This window comes from Diplotaxodon limnothrissa, linkage group LG22 (genome assembly GCF_057381915.1).
Source record: "Diplotaxodon limnothrissa isolate DT_005_m linkage group LG22, D_limnothrissa_male_GT1.1, whole genome shotgun sequence".
NCBI lineage: Eukaryota > Metazoa > Chordata > Actinopteri > Cichliformes > Cichlidae > Diplotaxodon > Diplotaxodon limnothrissa.
Window position 1 is genome coordinate 4,327,390 of NC_140616.1, and position 18,202 is coordinate 4,345,591.

At 40.4% G+C, this 18,202-nt stretch overlaps 1 protein-coding gene across 1 annotated transcript in view; it reads right to left on the reverse strand.

The window, feature by feature from the left end:
• Positions 1-1,270: 1,270 nt before the first annotated feature.
• Positions 1,271-18,202, reverse strand: part of dbpa (D site albumin promoter binding protein a) — a 36,651-nt gene continuing 19,719 nt past the window's right edge. The window contains exons 4-5 of the mRNA XM_085346029.1: positions 5,183-5,436; positions 1,271-2,921 (exon numbers count right to left, since the gene is read on the reverse strand). Coding sequence (XP_085202155.1) covers positions 2,706-2,921; positions 5,183-5,436 — 470 coding nt within the window. The 3' untranslated portion in view covers positions 1,271-2,705. The remainder of the gene's footprint in view (positions 2,922-5,182; positions 5,437-18,202) is intronic.

The following is an 18,202-nucleotide window of genomic DNA, read 5'->3' on the forward strand; positions in this document are numbered from 1 at the left end:
ACCACTCAGTTATGGAGAATAAAATGTTTTTGTTTTTTTTTAAATTCTGTTAATTTTAATCACAATGTGTTTTTGAAATGACTACATGGGGCACACTCATTGGCTACTGGCTTGTGACTGACCGGCAGTTTTAGACTGCAATCGGCATCTTGTCATCACACCTGGTTACAAAGCACCAAGATGGCGAAAACACTCATCAGGAGGCTTCACACAACAGTATATATTGATGATATCTGAGTAGCTACGTTACTCTTTTATACCGTCTATGACTGTGGAGGAAAAATAGTGTTTTTAACCCTATTTTGGGTGGTAGTCACCAGTCTTTTGAAGCAGTTCTTTTTGGATTGGACTGGAGTTTCTACCACTTACAGTTATGGACCTCTCATATGTATTTAGATGGTGGTGTCAAAATAACTCTCTGAAACCAGAAGGTTTTATGCAAAACCCCCTCGGTTAAACTTTACTGTAGAATGCAAAGTGTGACAGGCGTAGCAACAGGGGAGCGAGGCTTAGCCAACTACAGTTAGTCTGTGGAGTTTCTATCCCATGCTGGTGACTTAGTAACAAAAACGGGCTAAAACGGAATCATAACAATAAATTCATACAGCAAATGTAAAATACAACCAAAAAAATAAAAATAATAATAACAAACCAATCCACAAATCCTGTGATCGGATCAAAGATTTTTTTAGTGTTTCTTATTTTTTAATATGCATATTTAATACCTCAGACAACACCTGAGAAAAAACTGACAAAATGATTCCAATGAGTTTTCTCTGAAATATATTCAATTATGTATATTACAACTATAATCACATAATTCAAGCATATATCATATACACATATATATCTAGTGAGAGAATAGTTTAATAGTCAATAGTACAGTTGTATGGTACAGTAGCAGTAGGGTGCATTTCTCTTTCTCATTGGGTAAAGTTTGAAGGAGAGGTATAGACAAGTATGTGTGTGAAAATCTAAATATATGATTCATCAATACAATATGCAACAAAAAGAGAGAAAAAATAAAGAATAAGGAATAAAGACAAAGAAAGGGTATAGGCAGTTCAGTACTGTGTTTGAGAAGGTGTGTGTGTGTGTGTGTGTGTGTGTGTGTGTGTGTGTGTGTGTGTGTGTCAGGTCGAGGATCAGATTAGATCAGCACCATAAAAGTCCTTAACAACATCAACAACAACAACAACAATAAGGGTTAAAACCTTGGTGAGGACTGTGTGTGTGTGTGTGTGTGTGTGTGTGTGTGTGTGTGTGTGTGTGTGTGTGTGTGTGTGTGTGTGTGTGTGTGTGTGTGTGGCTGAAGGTTTCAGTCACTGTTCGATCTGGGCAGATCAACCTTAAACCAGTTAGTATTCAATTTTTGCACCTAGACATGATTGATGAGTAAAGAAACCGAAAGCAATCATGTTGCGTGATGGTTAAAAGTGTTTGTCAGTGTGTGTGCGTTTACATGTGAGCAAGACACATTCACCGAAATAAAACGCAAACCCGCCAGCGAAAATCTCTCCTTTTACTTATCCTCGCACATCTGCTCACATCCAGCTGTTCGGATGGCTAATTATTATTTCCTCCTTCAGCTTCAAAAAGAAAAATAAAAGCCCCTCGATTTATGTCAGAATCAGACACGGAATCAAATAGAAGATAAAAACTGAAGTGCTTGAACGAGCTCACAGAGAAAACAAACACAAAGATTTTCTTTAAACTATACAATTTTTTTGTTGTTTTGCCTTCTTCCTGCCTCCGCCCACCCTCCTCCTCCCCCCTTCAGCGCCGAAAACAGTCTAAAATACCTCGCCTTGTCTCACGCTGTGTGAAATACCTGATTCGACCGTGATACATTCTCTGTTACACCTCTTCCTCTGACTAACCAGCTCTGTAAATTTGAAAATAGATTATTTGTTGTTTAGCAATAAACAGCTGGGAGGAAAAGCGCTTTATGTGGCCCCGTGACTGTCCAGCTAACAGCCCCTCCCGCCCCATATATAAAATATACAAAAGATTATCTCCAAAATCCTCCTCCTAAATACCTCTGCTAATAGAAAAATATACAATAATCCTATGTCAAAATCTCTTTGCGTTATTGACGAAAGCCCTGCTCTTCTTCCTCCCCCCGTCCTCCTCTTTGCTGGACTAGTCTTGCTTTCCTGCCCAGTTCAAAAATATACATGTTTTCTTTTTTTCCTATTTATAGAAAACAAAAAATTACACATCTGACCTCTTCTGGCTTGTGTCCATGCCTTGAGCTTAAAAAGTGAGATTTCACTGGCATATTGTGAATTCAACACCCTGTTTGAACTGGCCAGAGCGGCGGATGGAAACGCACTACCTGCAAAAACGCCATGCGGCACCGGGCGTAAGCACAGCACCAAGGGTAAAGCTGCCAAGGTGTCACGAGGTGGTGATACAGTACGGTGTGTGGATTCAGCAAAGCAGCATCTACAGAGTCAAACTCGGAAAATAAACTGTGGCGCCGCTGTGCTTTCCTGTCATGACATCCTGAAGCACAGCGCGCGCGCTAAAAGACGCTTGTGGCGTTTGCGCCCGGTGTCGCACGGTGCTTACTGCAGATCTACGTCAGCCTCCCCCCACCCCCGACTCGCCACTTCAACTAAAGTGCTGCTGTTGCTGGGTTGCCTTGTACCCTTGTCTCATCTCCGATGCCCCTCCCGCCTTTTCCGCCTCCGTCCGTCTCCTCACAAGTCTCCGTGCCGGCTCTCGTACTTGTTGATGATGTTCCTGCAGCGGCCCAGCTCTTTCCTCATGTCAGCCACCTCCTGGCGAAGGGCGGCGTTCTCTCGCTCCAGGAAGGCCGCGCGCACTGAGATCTGGTTCTCCTTCAGTCGCCGGGCGTCCCGCGAGCGCTTCGCCGCCTCGTTGTTTTTCACTCGCCGGCTCCAGTATTTCTCATCCTGTCGGCGGCGGCGGTGTGGTATGTTGGGGTGTGTGGGGAGGAAGGTGGAGGGAGGAGAGAAGAAGAAAAAAAAACAAAAAAACAAAAGAAGAGGAGAGAGTGGGATGAGAAGGTTCAGTCATTTGATGAGGGTGTCAAAAATGGGAGAAAGGAACGAAAGGTGGAAACAGCTGAATAGTCACAGGTACAAAATAACAAAACTATGACTGCCATTTTTATAACGTCACCATGATGACACTCAGTTATGAGCAGCAGACTGTGGTTGGATTCAAAAGCATAAAACATCCCAAACACAGGTGTGACGTATACCACATAAAAAGTGCTATACTTCTTATCCTAAAGCTTGTAGCTGCACTAGATAAATTAAAATGTTTCAGGGGTTAGCATTTACTGCTTCTCAGCAGTAAATGTTTGCTATGGCAGCTTAGAGAAGATGAACATTCATTAAACAGATTTACAGAGTGAAGAAAGTAGTTTAGGATAGCTGTGGTTTATATACACACACACACATATATATATATATATATATATATATATATATATATATATATATATATATATATATATATATATATATATATATATGAAATACTCTAAACTGCAGTTAGAATTACCAACAACAGCTTTTCTGTGCTTTTTATTGCCTGCAGGTCACGGTGTAAGATAAGCTACTCTAACTCTTAATTTCTTATATTAAAACACCTTTTCACACATAGACGCATAGACATCTAGCAATATACTGATCTGCATACACAAAAGACCAATAATATTCATCTTGCAATGACTACAAAAGGAATCAGTTTGACGGAAAACACCAGTAAGTGCTTGTGAAAACATTATCAATAACTTTTTATGAGGCATGTCATTCCTAATGCAGCTCTCTTCTGACCTGCCGAGCGCCTCAGCCGAATGAATAAATACGCCGCGGACATGACCTCTGGCCCCACAAAAGCCTGCAACGTTACTTTGGGGACTTTTTGCCAGGAAAGGAATTTGTTGGCCAATGAAAGTCTCACAAGAAGAAGACTGGAAGCAGCCCTGATGTTGTGTTAAACTTTGGGACCCATAGAGCAAAATAGGAGGTCAATCTGAGAATACAACCTCGTAGAGATATCTATCTGAAAGATTTATGCCGGGAAGCAAGCCCACATGCTTCACTGCCTTCATGGAGAGCTTTAATAAGGATCTTTAACATCTGGTTAAAGTTAGCATCATTCCACAATTAAACACAGCTATTATTGTATCCCTCTGCAACATTTTTAAAGAGATCTTGGGAATATTGCTGCTTTCTGATTTGTGTAAATATAAACACTAATTAGATCCTGGATTATTTCATAACTTTTAATCCAAGCCAGACTTTCCTGCTCATGAGAGCAGATAAATCTTAACCGTAGAGCGGAATATTAAAGCTTGTTTATGAGAAGCCGTTCTCAACTTCATCTTTAACTCTGGCCGGAGATCATTTTTCCAACCTTCCTATATATGATTTATAAAACCGGCAACGGCTGAACAGAGCAAGGTGAGCGCCTCCATCTCTCCATAAATTATAAACGCCTCGGGAGCTGCAGCTGCTCCGCACTGAACTATGAAAGCACGAGCCATTGATCAGAGACTTTCCTAGTGTGCAATGAGCTGAGTACAAAATATTTCAGGATTCCCGTCAGGAGGCATCAATACCAGTGGGCATCACGCTCCCTTCGTTTTTTTTTTCCACTCCGCACAGGAGCTGTCAGAGCCGTGGCCTTTTGTTATGATGAAGTTTAGAGTTTAAAATGAAACAACGTGGCTGTGGCTTCTATTTAAGACGGATACTAAAGGAAAATGTGACCTTCTGCTGAGCTATATGTGAATCTTTATGCAGGTTTTATCTTTAGGTACCTTTACAACACCTGAGATTTACTAGTGGGCCTTATTTTTAATTTTTATTTTATTTTATTTTAAGTATTTAATTTGATTTTACTCATTTCATCTTATAAAATAATTTATCCCAAACTCTATTTTTGAATACAATTAAAATTGCGTTCTTGTGCTGCAAAAACAATTTTGAAATTGCAAGTAGATTTTTAAAAAGTAGACTCTACAACTAAATTTAAAACGGGAAACTGGTCCATTATGGATATATATATATATTTTACTAGCCATTAAATTAGAAACACAGCAAGCAGCGGAGCATTTTCTTTCCCCAAATAGCTTTAAAAATCCTTTCCTGTAGTGAATTTGGACGTAAAGGAAACAAAAGGATTGTGGGAGATGTAGTACCTTCTGCTCGTCAGGAACCAGCATCTTGCGGGCCTTCTTGATCATCGGCTGAGGTTTCAGCTCGTCCTCCGTGAAGCGGTGCCGCCGTGGGTCAAATGCCTCCTGGCCTGGCACGCTGGACAACGCTAGGTCCGCCGGGTCAGGGTCAAAGTTCACCATGATGTCGCTGTTGCCGTTGGTGCCGGCTGGAGGTCCGGGGGGGGCCGGAGGGCAGGTAGAAGGGGGTGACGGGTCCTGAGGCACTGCCTGACCACCTGGAAGCGAAAGAAAATGTTGGTTATCTCAGATCAAATGATTAGCTTGTCAGCTAAGATACCCATCTATAATCAATCTTCCAGTTATCAGCTGAAGCCCATCACAGTTTCTACAGGATGAGAAGTGGAGTACCTGGACAGATTAGTGAGTTAGTGAGCTTCTAGTTGCAGGAACATGTTATATATAATATACATGAATCCACACGGTTCCTTACAAAATAAATCAAGTTTCAGTAATGTCAGCTATATTCTGGCATCCCTTAAAAATTGTCTTAATCATCATACTGGAAATAAAAAGCTCATGAGAATTAAAGTACAACATTTGCCATCAGAACTCTTTCTCACATGTAAATTTGCTCGTGCCACCCGGAAAACTGACATGAAAATCACTTTTTTTGTGTGTAACATATAAAACAGAGGGTCGCACACTGAGATTAAGATGAGTCACAGCACCAGGATCATTAAACAGCTACTGACAGCGGACTGTGACATTAGCCTGCAGGCTGTTCTCGCCACGTTAAAGTGTGGACAGGACACAGATACACAAACATGACATGAGCACTGATGATGTTTTCATGGTAGCGTTTATCACAATGTAAACTTCCAGATGAAGCAGACTATTTGAGTTCTTCAGAGATGCTTTTTCTCTGAACTTCCTTTTTTGTGTCTCAGATATTTATATTAGATCTTATTACATAACTAAAAATCATACTGCCTCTTAATTTGTTATCGGTTATTAGAATCCCTGCCAGTGCAACATTTTTATGGTGCCATTCGTTAATTGTTCATGTGTTACTTTTGCCAGTTTAATTAAATTTTTTTGTTGGCAATATGTGACACTTGTTGTGTGAATAAACTAAAAAAGAGGCAAGAAGGGAGCAGAGAGAAAGAATACGAGCGCTTGTTAATTGTCTTTCCAGTGAACAATAATCTGCACTACAGTCCAAAATCAGCAGCTTAATTACTCGTTTAGCTGTCCAATCATCAGCATCTAGTTTTATCTGCAGATTAGAGCCCATCTGCCCTGACCGAGGACGGTCGCACGCCACAGAGATGCGAACTGAAGATGACGACATGAAACAATCCCCACCAATCAGGACACTGGAAAAACACTCTGTTAAATTGTATTATATTTAAAGGAGTAACAATGTAATTACATTTAGATTCATTTACACACTTACATTTGTTCTCGATGGTCACAGTGAATTTATTAGTTTTAGCTGATGTACAAACATGACTACACTCTGAATACAGCCTGACATGTCTGCCCTATGAAACACCAGGAGACAGACTTTTCAACTTTAAACTGTTTTTAACCAGCATTTTTTATTGCTTTATATTTATTTACTGACATTTTGGATGATGGTACCTTTTATTTTATTTTATGTTTTTATTATCCTTATACATTTATTTTATTTATTGATGTGTTTTTAGTTTATTATTTCCAGTACGCTCTGATTGTTCTCAATTTATTTCACTCTACTTCTTTTCTACTTGTAGAGCTGATATTTCACTGTCATTTATTTGATGTTATGTCCTTTGAATTTATTTTAAAGAGCTTATTATTGTATATTTTTGGTTATGTTTTAATATCGTTTGTTTTGTCTTATATTCAGCTTTTATCCATCTGAACTGCAATGACTTCTGCAAACTTTGACTTATAGTGTAGATCAAACTTTCTGAACTCAGAATATTTTAATAATTTATTGTTTTTATGGGATGAAAAATAAACAGCCCCGGGGATGGACATGGATAAGATTTTATTGACACCGACGCTGCTATCAGCTCTGCCTGTGGGTGATTTCTGACCACTCTGCATGCAAAAAGGTAACAGCCTCTCCAAGTCTATGTATGATCTTCATTTTAATAACTAAACAAGAAACAGATGCATCTAAAAATACTCATTTTTACAATATGTCAGTGACGTGTTACTTCATCATGATCCATCACAGTTCACAGGTTATTGTAATGTGCCTGTACGAGGGGGGGGGGGGGGATCTTTTCTTGCCTTCTGGGCTGTTTTGCACAAACTAATGAAAGTTCAAATCCAGTGACAATGACAAATGATTTTTGAGAAGCAGCTTTACACTAACAGTGACATCAAAGTCAAATGTATCTCACTTCACTAAAATTGGACCAATATCCTGAGAGGAGTAGCGACTCTTTCATTGGACGGACAGATGCATCGGTCCTTCAGCTAGATAAAACTGAATCAGCGTCACTGAATTCTAAATATCTAAATCTGAAGGTGAGACAGAAGCTTTAGAGAGCTCTGCCTACAAGCAAATAAAATCAAGATAAAATTTTATTTAAATTCAATAATTGAGGTTTTGATGTCCAGTGTTGTGCTAAACATGACAGGACCTCTGGTAGGACTGAATATACAAAGATATGCACTTATAACTCTTTTAGGCAATGAAAATATCTAATTCAAGTATGTTCAAGATCATAAAAAAAAGGTTTTGGGAAAAAGCAGCAAAGCATGGGGAGACGTTTTTGTCTCAGTGTTTAAATCCCACTCAGGTCAAACCCCTCCAGCTTTAGTGTTTGCTGTTGGACTCTAGAGGCCGCTGGCTGCAGAGTCACATGTGCTGCACACTCTGCCTCTCATCCTTTATCCAGAGAGCAGCAGAGAGCCAGGAATGATTCCCACTGAGATAAGTAGGATTATCCCATACACAGTGGACAATATATTCAAATGCTTTTCCCCATTAAACCTGAACATATCACCGTTTCTTCTACACCTTTAACAACGCGCTTAATTCTTCACATTCGACTTCAAATTTCGACGACAAGAAGCATCTTGTCTCTCCGTAGTGATGCCAAGTCACCACCAAGTGTCACCATCGAGCCAGGAACGTGTCATACTCGATTTACGACATGCAGAAGAGAGGAGCTTTTTTCTTTAACCCTTTGCAGTGTCTGATATTTAAAAGAACATCCTAGTGCTGGCTAAAGATTTAGAATGATTATGCATGAGCCACACATTTAGACAAATGTGGTTAGAAAGGAAAGGAAAAAACTATTTGAAGAGAGCAGATGATTCAGAGATGGTGCTGCAGTGGACTTTTTTCCCCCTGTGTTGACTCCAGCTGGCTTTACTCAAACGCCACTTTTACATGAGCTACCAAAGCACTAAAAGGGGGTTCAAATAATTAAGAATGAACACAATTATTTAAATGTTGGGAAGTGGAAGTGTGGCAGAGTGGGGGAGGGGGCAAAATCTGTGGAAGCGATTCCTGGATGCGGATATTAAACTGTGTGGCAGTGAAGCTTTTTCCCTGCAGCTATATTTCTGAATGTAACACTATAATAGAAGAGCGGCTCTATTTTCAGCCGGCTACTTCATTTCTTTCCCGTTTCTGATTGAAAAAACATATTCCCCCCCGCAAATGTTTCTTCCTTGGAATAGAGGCATAAAAATGCTAGTTGAGCAATCATCCGCCACTACTCAGACCTCCACTGTGGCGACATTTGTAAGACGCTTTTTTGGAGCTCCAGGCTCGGCGCCACAGATTATAAATAACTTCAAAGCTGGTGACCAAAATCAACCAAAACAGCCGTGGAAAGATTTCAGACACTTGAGCAAATGAAGCAGAGAAGAGATAGGAGGCAGGAAGAGTGAGGAGAGATTGTGAAGATTTAGCATTAATAGAATGACATAATTTTGTCATATGACAGAAAACCTCTAAAAGCCCTCAGCTGTCGCAGCCTTTGTGCTTCTGAAGCATTTCTTTCCTTTTTTTTGAAACGTGGGAAAGACATGTCGGTCAGAGCGGCAGGACTGACACTGATTTTCTACTCAAACTGCTGCTGTGAGCAGTCCCTCATGTTTTCATGTCAGCCACAATACCACAACCAAATCCTCCACGGGCTCTGGGAAGTCAGGCTTTATGACAGGCAGGAGGCGGGACATGTGAGGTAAGCGAAGGGTCAAATCGCCACACCGTGTTCTCCCAATAAAATCCAGCTGAAAATACTTGACTACACGCTGAGCGTGGCGAGTGGGAGGCTGTGGGTATGTAAACTTTCTGAATGGTGGCTTTTTTCAGGTTTCAACTTGCGCTGAACTCGGAGATAAAAAAAAAAAAGTCTTACGACTGTTTACATCCAATCATGACTCCACGATGTCGATCTGACATTCGCCTCCACTTTTACACAACTTGTTGCCAAAACATCCCACAGTTGTTGTTTGTTTGGTTCTTTTTTTTTTGTTTTATCTGAAATGAGAGGCTGGATTTACATAAGCGTCCGGTGTGACACGCATGCATCACTATGCTCTGCCCTCTGCAGCTGTTATTCTTCAGAGCTGCTATTCTTTGTTCCGAGCCTGAGTGGAAAAGATGACTTTTTTGTGTATTTGGTTATTTTGGTTTTCCAGTGCCCAATAGCAATCAAACCAAGGTTTGTATACAAAAGTCACATGGGCCCACAGACCCAGTGGTTTGTTTACTGGATCGAGGGTAGGCGACATGTCACCCTGCAGAGTTTGACACTTTGGCAGAGGAGACAAAATGCGACTTGAGCTCCAAACTGAATTTCACCCATATCTGCGCCGTTATCTAATGACACCACTGTCATCTCCTAAATACATGAATGACAGAACTGACCTGCACAAGCTGCAAATAAATCCCTGCAAACATTCATGATCTTAGTGTAGAATCTGAAGGCATAAACAACGGATGGAAAAATCCAGATGGAAACTTACAGTTATAAAACTGTTTACTAATTTCTCATTGTTGAAACATCTTTAGTTGTAAAAGTGAGGGTCAGAAAGTAGACAAAGAAAGTAAATAAAGCATGGAATAAGCAAACAGAATCTTATAAAAGATACAGCTTTGAATCCATATAAGTAATTATTAATGTATCTGTTGACAGTAATACCTCTGTGGAGGAAAACACAGCTATAGTAACGCAATATTTGTTTTTAGTGAAATGGGACACATGCTAACAAATTCTGTGCACAAAGTGTGTGGCTGTGTAAACGTTCTCTTAAAGTGTTTCACGAAAAAGAAATTTAATGCAAAAGATCCCAGTCTTCCTCCTACTGTGGCCTTCGCTGGAAATCAAAAGCATGGCCTCTACCTTTGTGATTTGTTAATCAAACTTGAATCACAGGCACCATCAGTAAACATATTCAAATTGGATTTCTCAATCAAAGCAGCATTTGAGGCGTTTCTGTCTCTATTTGGAACCCGTAGATTTAAAAATGAGCCCAACACAAAACTGATGACGGGTAAAGTGAATAGAACTGATCATATTGTTAAAATGCATTCCTTTGACTTGGTTCCTTTGACTTGTACCATCCACAGTGGATCCTTCCACACTCAAACTCACAAAAACTGCTCAGGAACCGCTGGATCAACAAAACAAAGAGCCCAAAGTGTCACCAGTCCTCCAAACTAACCAGATCCCTCTGCAACTGAACACCGTAGGACAGCGGTCCCCAACCCCCGGGCCTCGGACCGGTACCGGTCCGTGAGTCGTTTGGTACCGGGCCCCGAGAGTTGAGGCTCAGGTGTGAAATGTATGGTTTTCAGGGTTTTTATCGGTTTTCAGCGTTATTTTGTTATCGTTTTTTATCGTTAACTCGGTTTTCCTGGGTCTTTTCACGTGTGTTATGAATAAATCTTATTTTTTTGGTACCGGTACTAGTTTTATTTTGTTGTATTTATCTGTATAAACTGGTCCGTGGCGCAAAAAAGGCTGGGGACCGCTGCTGTAGGAAGAGCGAGAAAAGGTCTGATCCACGGAGGCTCCTCACCCAAAGGACCCAAAGGATACACTACCTATATCTGATGCCAGACAAAAGTAGCCACACCTGGGCCTCAACAGGTCAACAAACATCTACAAAAGGAGTGTGGTTTTAACATGGTGATTTGCTCTGCATAGACCTTACTGTTCATTATTTTGACAAGGCATTCTTTATGTCTGTTTTTAAGCTCATATCCATCCAACTGTTTTCTCCAAATATCCAATTTAGGATTGGAGTCGAACCCAGGACCTTCTTGCTGTGAGGGTCTCCATGCTACACCAAACTCATATTTTCTTATTTGCAGTTTGGCCACAGGAAATGGCATTTAAAAAATGATAATTATTTTTCTATTTGGATTTTTTCCAAAATAACAGCAACAACTTAAAAAATGCCCAATAAAATATTAAAATACAGAAAAGATTTGAATTACAGTGAAAACATCCCTTCGCTATAAGCTGTACGGTTCTTCTTGCACAGTTGCAAACCCTCATCATTTCTAAATGCAATGCACCATACTGTATATTCCAATCTCTTCTATCCTCTGATCCATCTGTTTGCCCAGGAAGCAGTGAGACCATCAAATAAAGTGCTGTTGGCTTGATCTGTGTCTCTGGCAGCTGGACGGAGCTGATCCTGGATAAGTCTGCCCAAAGCCCCGTCCTAATAACAACCATTTTGGGCAAAAAGTTGAAACTGCTCCAAGAACACGACTCCCGCTGCTGCTGGGTAAACACTTGCCAAGCGAGGATTCGTCTGGCTTCATTTCCTGTCTGAGAGCGGGAGCCATTTGGAGGAAGCAGCCACTGACTCGCGGATTCCCTCTCTGCTTTCATTAATTTAGCTGAGATTATGCGTTTTCCTCTCTCTGCATGTCACTGCCTGTCAATCTGTCATCCTCCAGCTCCGGGCAAGGAGTTCAACTGAAGTGGTTTTGGATTGAAGCAAGTTGTACCCAAAAGATTTGCTAAAACTCCACAAATATCACATTTAAATCCGACGTTTCTACCTGAGCACCAACAAGAAAGTTATTACATTAACTCCGACACAGTCAAGACTTTTCAAGGTCTCTGAAGGTCCCATTTCATGAAATTCAAGGTTTAAGATTAGCCCTTTCATTTCTTATTCATGTTGTCGTCAAATCAAGAAAAATGCCTCGTTTTAAAACAGCTTCTCCATCGTGTGAAAGCTCCATCACAGGAATCGCCTCAGGACGTGAAGAGCTGATCCTCGGATGGAGCGTACCGAGGCATACTGATGAATCTGGGTGATGTATTTTAACTTTAAAAACATCAAAAACATTTTGGTCCTCTTCTAAGACAGCTAAGATGGGGGTTTTTTTTATTTTCACAGTCAAACAGAATTTTCAACATCAATGATCTTAAAAAAATTGAGGAAAAGTGTTTTAGATTCTGTCCTTGAGCTGCTTGGATGTTCAGAAATCGTACCGGGAGGAATCAGCTGTCGTGGGCAGAGACTCCCACAGCAGCAGAAAATAGACAGGTTGAGGTTTGAGAGTCAGGTGAGCAACGCTTCCTCTTGACTAATCTCTTGTTTGATCTAACTTTACTTTCACCGGGTCCACCTACACGTAAAGTGGAATGCAACAAACTAAGAGCTGCTCTGTGTGGAAGAGGCATTTTGGGAAATGTAGGAAAGCTTAACAGGCGGAACAAAATCTGTTAGTACGGCACAAAATCCTCCTCGTGCACGCATCGTCGACAGCGGCGGCGGCAACTTCTGCTCTCTGACGCAGAACTTTTTCCCTTTCAATCTTCTCCTGTTTCAGCAGCTTCTTGTGTAATAAAGGGAAACAAAGCAATTACCAGGAGAATAGTAATTATGCTAATTATACAAGGATGGAGGTAACAATTAACATCTATTGCAATCACTGTAATTGAGTCGATTTTTGTGTACGCTTTCATCGGTTTTTCATCCTCGGCGAGTTTTCATTACAGTGAAATACGGCATTGTAGTTAAACTGCAATTACAAGCTCTGCTAACTCTGACTCGCATGTGTCCTGTGCACAGATTTTGCTTTAGCTGTTACTCTGCTGTTACTTTTAGCTTTATATGACAAAGACACATTGCTAAAGTTTTTTTTGTAGTCGTTATTGTTGGTTTTCCCAGCACCGAAGTGATCCTACATGGCATTTTATTGCTGCAACCCAGTCGCCCTCTCTTGTGTGTCTCAGTTTTCATGACTTGTTCTCAAACTGCACAATAGAACAGGCTAAATGCAAATGACTTCTGAAATGACACAGGATATATTAGCTTAATTACCAACACGGTCATGGTGCTTACATACACACTCTATGCAATGCGGCAAATTCACGGCATGTGATGCAAATTCATGTTAATACGAGTCAAAATATTTCAACTTTAGTCAAAAATTTGCCTCATGCTGTGTCGCAAAACACATCAGCTGGGACTCTACTGATGCAACCGACAATCAGAAACAGAGGAGGAGCTCTCCAACACTGTTCGAGGGCGGCCAGTGCTGCTAGTTAAACTCTGCCTATATACAGAGAGAGGAAAAACTGGAGACGGCTCGGAGTGAAACTGTAGAACTTCTTAAGTTCAGAGACTATGTTACTGTAACTTGACTCCAGCTATCAGTTGCACTCCTCTTCATCAGACTGGCTGTTAGGTGCAAAGCTTAATTTATGCTTCTCTTTTCAATTTGATTCAATTAGATTTTTATAGCATCACAACAACAACGCAACAAGGCGCTTTATATTTCAAGGTAAAGACCGTAGAATATCACCAAAAAATCCCCAACAGTGAGAAAATCCCCTGAGAGCAAGCACTGAATCTTTGCAGGTACAGGCAAGTGAACACAACATCCAGACCTTGTGCAGGGAGATAAAAATAAAGTCACAGTTTCAAATGAATTCATAGCAGTGACATTGAGCATTGGAACTATTTTTCCAACCCTTTAAACCTGATTTTTCCTCAACAGCCACTTTTGACAGTTTCAGTCTCTTCTGTAGATTACCCCAGCTGCATATTTATGAGCTTTTTTCTCTTATTCTGTTCTGACTTTGGGGACAAATATTTGTAAAATATTGTGATGGCATAGGCCAGACTGGTTATATTTGCTACACATACACTGTATGTACACAGATAAGAGGGAACCAGCCTCAGCGGAGAATTATATATAGAAACCAACCAGTAGAAAAGTCTGCAAACATACATAGATGGCCACTTAGCTGCAGCAAACAGAGAGGAGTGATGTACACGATTTCCACAGGCAGTAATAAAACGCCGATACTTTCTCTCTTATTTGGTTTGTTGTTGTTGTTTTTTGGGAGTTTTTTCAGTGAAAGACTCGTGTTCGCACGCACAGTTATGATAGAGTTTACTAGTTTTACTGTAACCTCTATTTGTTCGTTTTTGTTACTATATCAGATGAACCTTTCCTGTTATTGCACACCAGCTGTTTTTCACATCAGTTATGAAAAACAACTTAGAATAATTCAGAGCAGATACACCAGTGAAAGAAATTTATCACAAACAACACTCAGCCATTAAACTCCACATTGAGGGTGCAGTTAGATGGTTGGTGGTCTCATTTAATGTTAGCGTTCGTCCTGTTTCTGCTTGGTTTAACTTTATTGTTTGTACAGGAACGACGTGTTCTTCTGCTCCTTTCCTTTTACTCAGCAAGTTATGATAACAATCGAAGAGTCCAGCCAGTAAAAGGTGTGGTAGCAGATGTAAAAGCAGTAGTGGAAACAAACTATGAGATACAGCAAGTGTGTTCCTCCAGTTGGGAGCAGTAATGAGATAAAGGTGCAGAGCAGCGATTCATTTCCTGTTTGGTTTGCTTCTGTCACAGATGACACGGACATGAACTGTGAGCTCTGCCAGCAGCTGTTTTTAACTCAAGAGCATTAGCTGGCAACGCAATACAGACGAGGAAGTGCGTTACATAAAGCGGGATCCCCTCCCTGCAATGTAAACGCTGAGGCAACTATTCACACTCCTCATCGCTGCTGCTGTCTGCTGCCAAGTTTAACTTTTGCCCATCTGGGTTAAACACATCAGGGAATCTATACAACTAACTGCAAGGTTTATCTTTCACGTAATTTACAGATATGGCTGCTTGACACTCACACAGGGCTGCAGCTAACTTACTTTAATAATAGGACGTATTTGCCTGGTCGATAAATTTACAATAGCAAAAACAATGGCTACTAAAACACAAGTTTGAATATTAATCAGAGTTCAAGGAGAAATAAAACTTCACATTTATGTAAAAGCACAGACGGGATATAAAAGACGGACGTGCTCCCAGTGACAGCGACCCACTGATTAGTAAAGACCTGTTTTGAAGCCTCAAGCTGAGCAGTTTCATCCTCACTTAGACTAAGGTGATCACAGGGTAGCAGCTTGTTGATTACAAGACCTTTTCATTTAGCATAAAACGTCTATTTTATGCTAAATGAAACCATCATTCATAAAATAATCATCTTGTTGCATTAAATAAGAGCTACACTAGCAACTGAGGCTAACAAAAGCCATCCAGAGTTTTCTGTGGTCACACAGGAAGTGAGATAATGCAGGCTTAAGGCACTTCCCTTAGCTTCCGTTTACAGACCCAAAAGTTACCTCCATCTTTAATGGAAGTCAATGCTTAAAATTGAATTAATTTATCCAAATTATAAATTTTGTGCTAGAGCCGGATATGAATTTAATTTAACCTCCTAAGACCCGAACTCTTCCACAGCAGCATTTTTTATTTCTCTTTGATATTTGGGCATATTGGGGCCCGATGAATGCAAAAACAAAGAATTACCAGATTATTTTTTTTACATTATTTTAGTTTTTAAGAAAAATAAGAGCCACATATGAGGATATTTGTTTAAAATTTTGATAGAACAGTAGCAGTATTATGTCCTCGTAAGTGGATATCAGGCCCTTGTAGAGCAAAATTGAATATTTTGGTCTAAATAACCCAAAATGTGATGTCCACATATGTGGACGCCAGGTCCTAGGAGGTTAAATCAGTAAATTACTGCAATAATCAATAATCAGTTTTGATAGTTAAATAACTTTTCTCACTTTTTGTTGGTTCCACTTTCTAAAGAGTCAGAATTGAGTAGTTATCAAATTAAAATTCGGCAGGCTTTGGACACTCGCATGTTTTTTATGATAATGTTAATGAAAATTTTGATGTACTCTTTTCAATTATAGTTTGGAATTAATTTTTTTATAATTTTTTTAAATTTGTAGTCTTAGAATTTGCACTTTCATTTTCATGTTTCATGTTTGTATTTTTAAAAAAGATTTCAAAACTACAAATTAAATTAAATTAATTGCAGGTAAAAGAAATAAACAGACCTAGGCGTTTTAACTTGGAGCGATTTTTGCGAGTGTCCCATGATTCAGATCTTATTTTTGTCTCCACTCACTGATTCTTGTGCATCTGGCTTTTGTCTCTGTGTCTCACTTCACTGTCAACTTCTGAACTCACACCGACGCCCACATACACACCCAGACAGGCTCGGACTCGCCGCTGCACGCACAAACAAACAGAGCCGACCACGTGCACGTTCACGAGGGCGAAGAAACGCAACACACACCTAAACACACATGCCAGAGACAATTGAGTCCAGGTGACACACCCCGGGAGTCTTGTTCCTATTGTCAACACACTGGCTGGGAGTTATGTCACAGCAGTTTGGATATAACGGTGACCTCCTCTTCTGCTCTCTTTCCAAATCACTGCTCGTGCTCTGCCAATGGTCAGATCTGATTATGGCACACTGAGCACAGGACATGACTAGACATGTAGAAAGACCCCCATGTGGCACGGGATTTTGCAGGTTCCCCGTAACCCTGAAGAGCGGCTGTTGATTGAAAACAGCATCTGCCGTCATGCTTCGTGCTTGAGATGAAGAGCGGTTTTCTGTGCCAGAGTTTCCTTTAAAGACACATGCACAAAAAGGCTTGCCATAAATATTATGCAAACTACAACAGGACTCAAATCCACTGAAGTGAACATAAATGTGCTTTGTACAGCTGTGCCACAAAGAAAATAAATCAAAACATATTAATGCTGGGACATGCGGCTCTGTATGAGGAGACCCACGATATTCTTTTGACAACAGGAGAATAGAGAACAGCAGAGAATAAAAATGTTTTCCATGTGGCTGTGCAGATACTGACTGTCCTCTCTAAGGCTTTTCATTGTTCGTAATATACTGACTTCTAATTGGCGTGGAGGAAGTATGCACAGTAGGCATCCCTGCATTGTAGTTGCTTGGCAGAAAAGCTACCATAACAAACTGAAGAGAACCCAGACTTTCAAAAGGAGCCTTGTGGTCAATGTTTGAAGGTAAATTCAGCCGCTCGAGCACCCACGAATGAGAACAATGTAACCCTGGTGTGATCAGCTGATTGACAAATCTTGTTGCTGCTATGAAACATTAAAAGTGTTGAGGATTTTTATTCTATTTCTGATTTTACTAAATTATATCACACAGCAGCTGTCACCTGACAAAGTGCATGTCAGAATAACAATGTCTGACAAACTAAAATAGGACATTAGCTCACTTCTGAACTAACTGCTCCCTTGCACAAATTTGCTCTAATTTATGAGCAGTTCATATAATAGTATGGTTCATTTACCGCTAGCAAGCGTGCAGAGAGCTCCTCTGCCTACGCAGAAGTTTCAATGTGTCCGAAGCAGACTATTTGCAACAATCCATGTCAGATCTGAGCCTCTTTCACATGCTTGATGTGATTCTCATGCGATGTCCAGCTTTATCAGAACATCATAATAAATCATTAAGTGTTCGGACCTCAAAGCTCAGTAAAAATAAACACGGAGAACACCAACAACAGCGACCAGGATCACTGGAAGTTTCCGACTTGTTGGGCCGCCACTACTCAAACCAAACGGCATACAATTCAGGCAGCACTCCAGTTCACACTGGAGCTGGACACATGCAGTATGAAAGTGATCAGATCAGACATAACCAGTGCTAGCCAGATGTTCAGATGGAA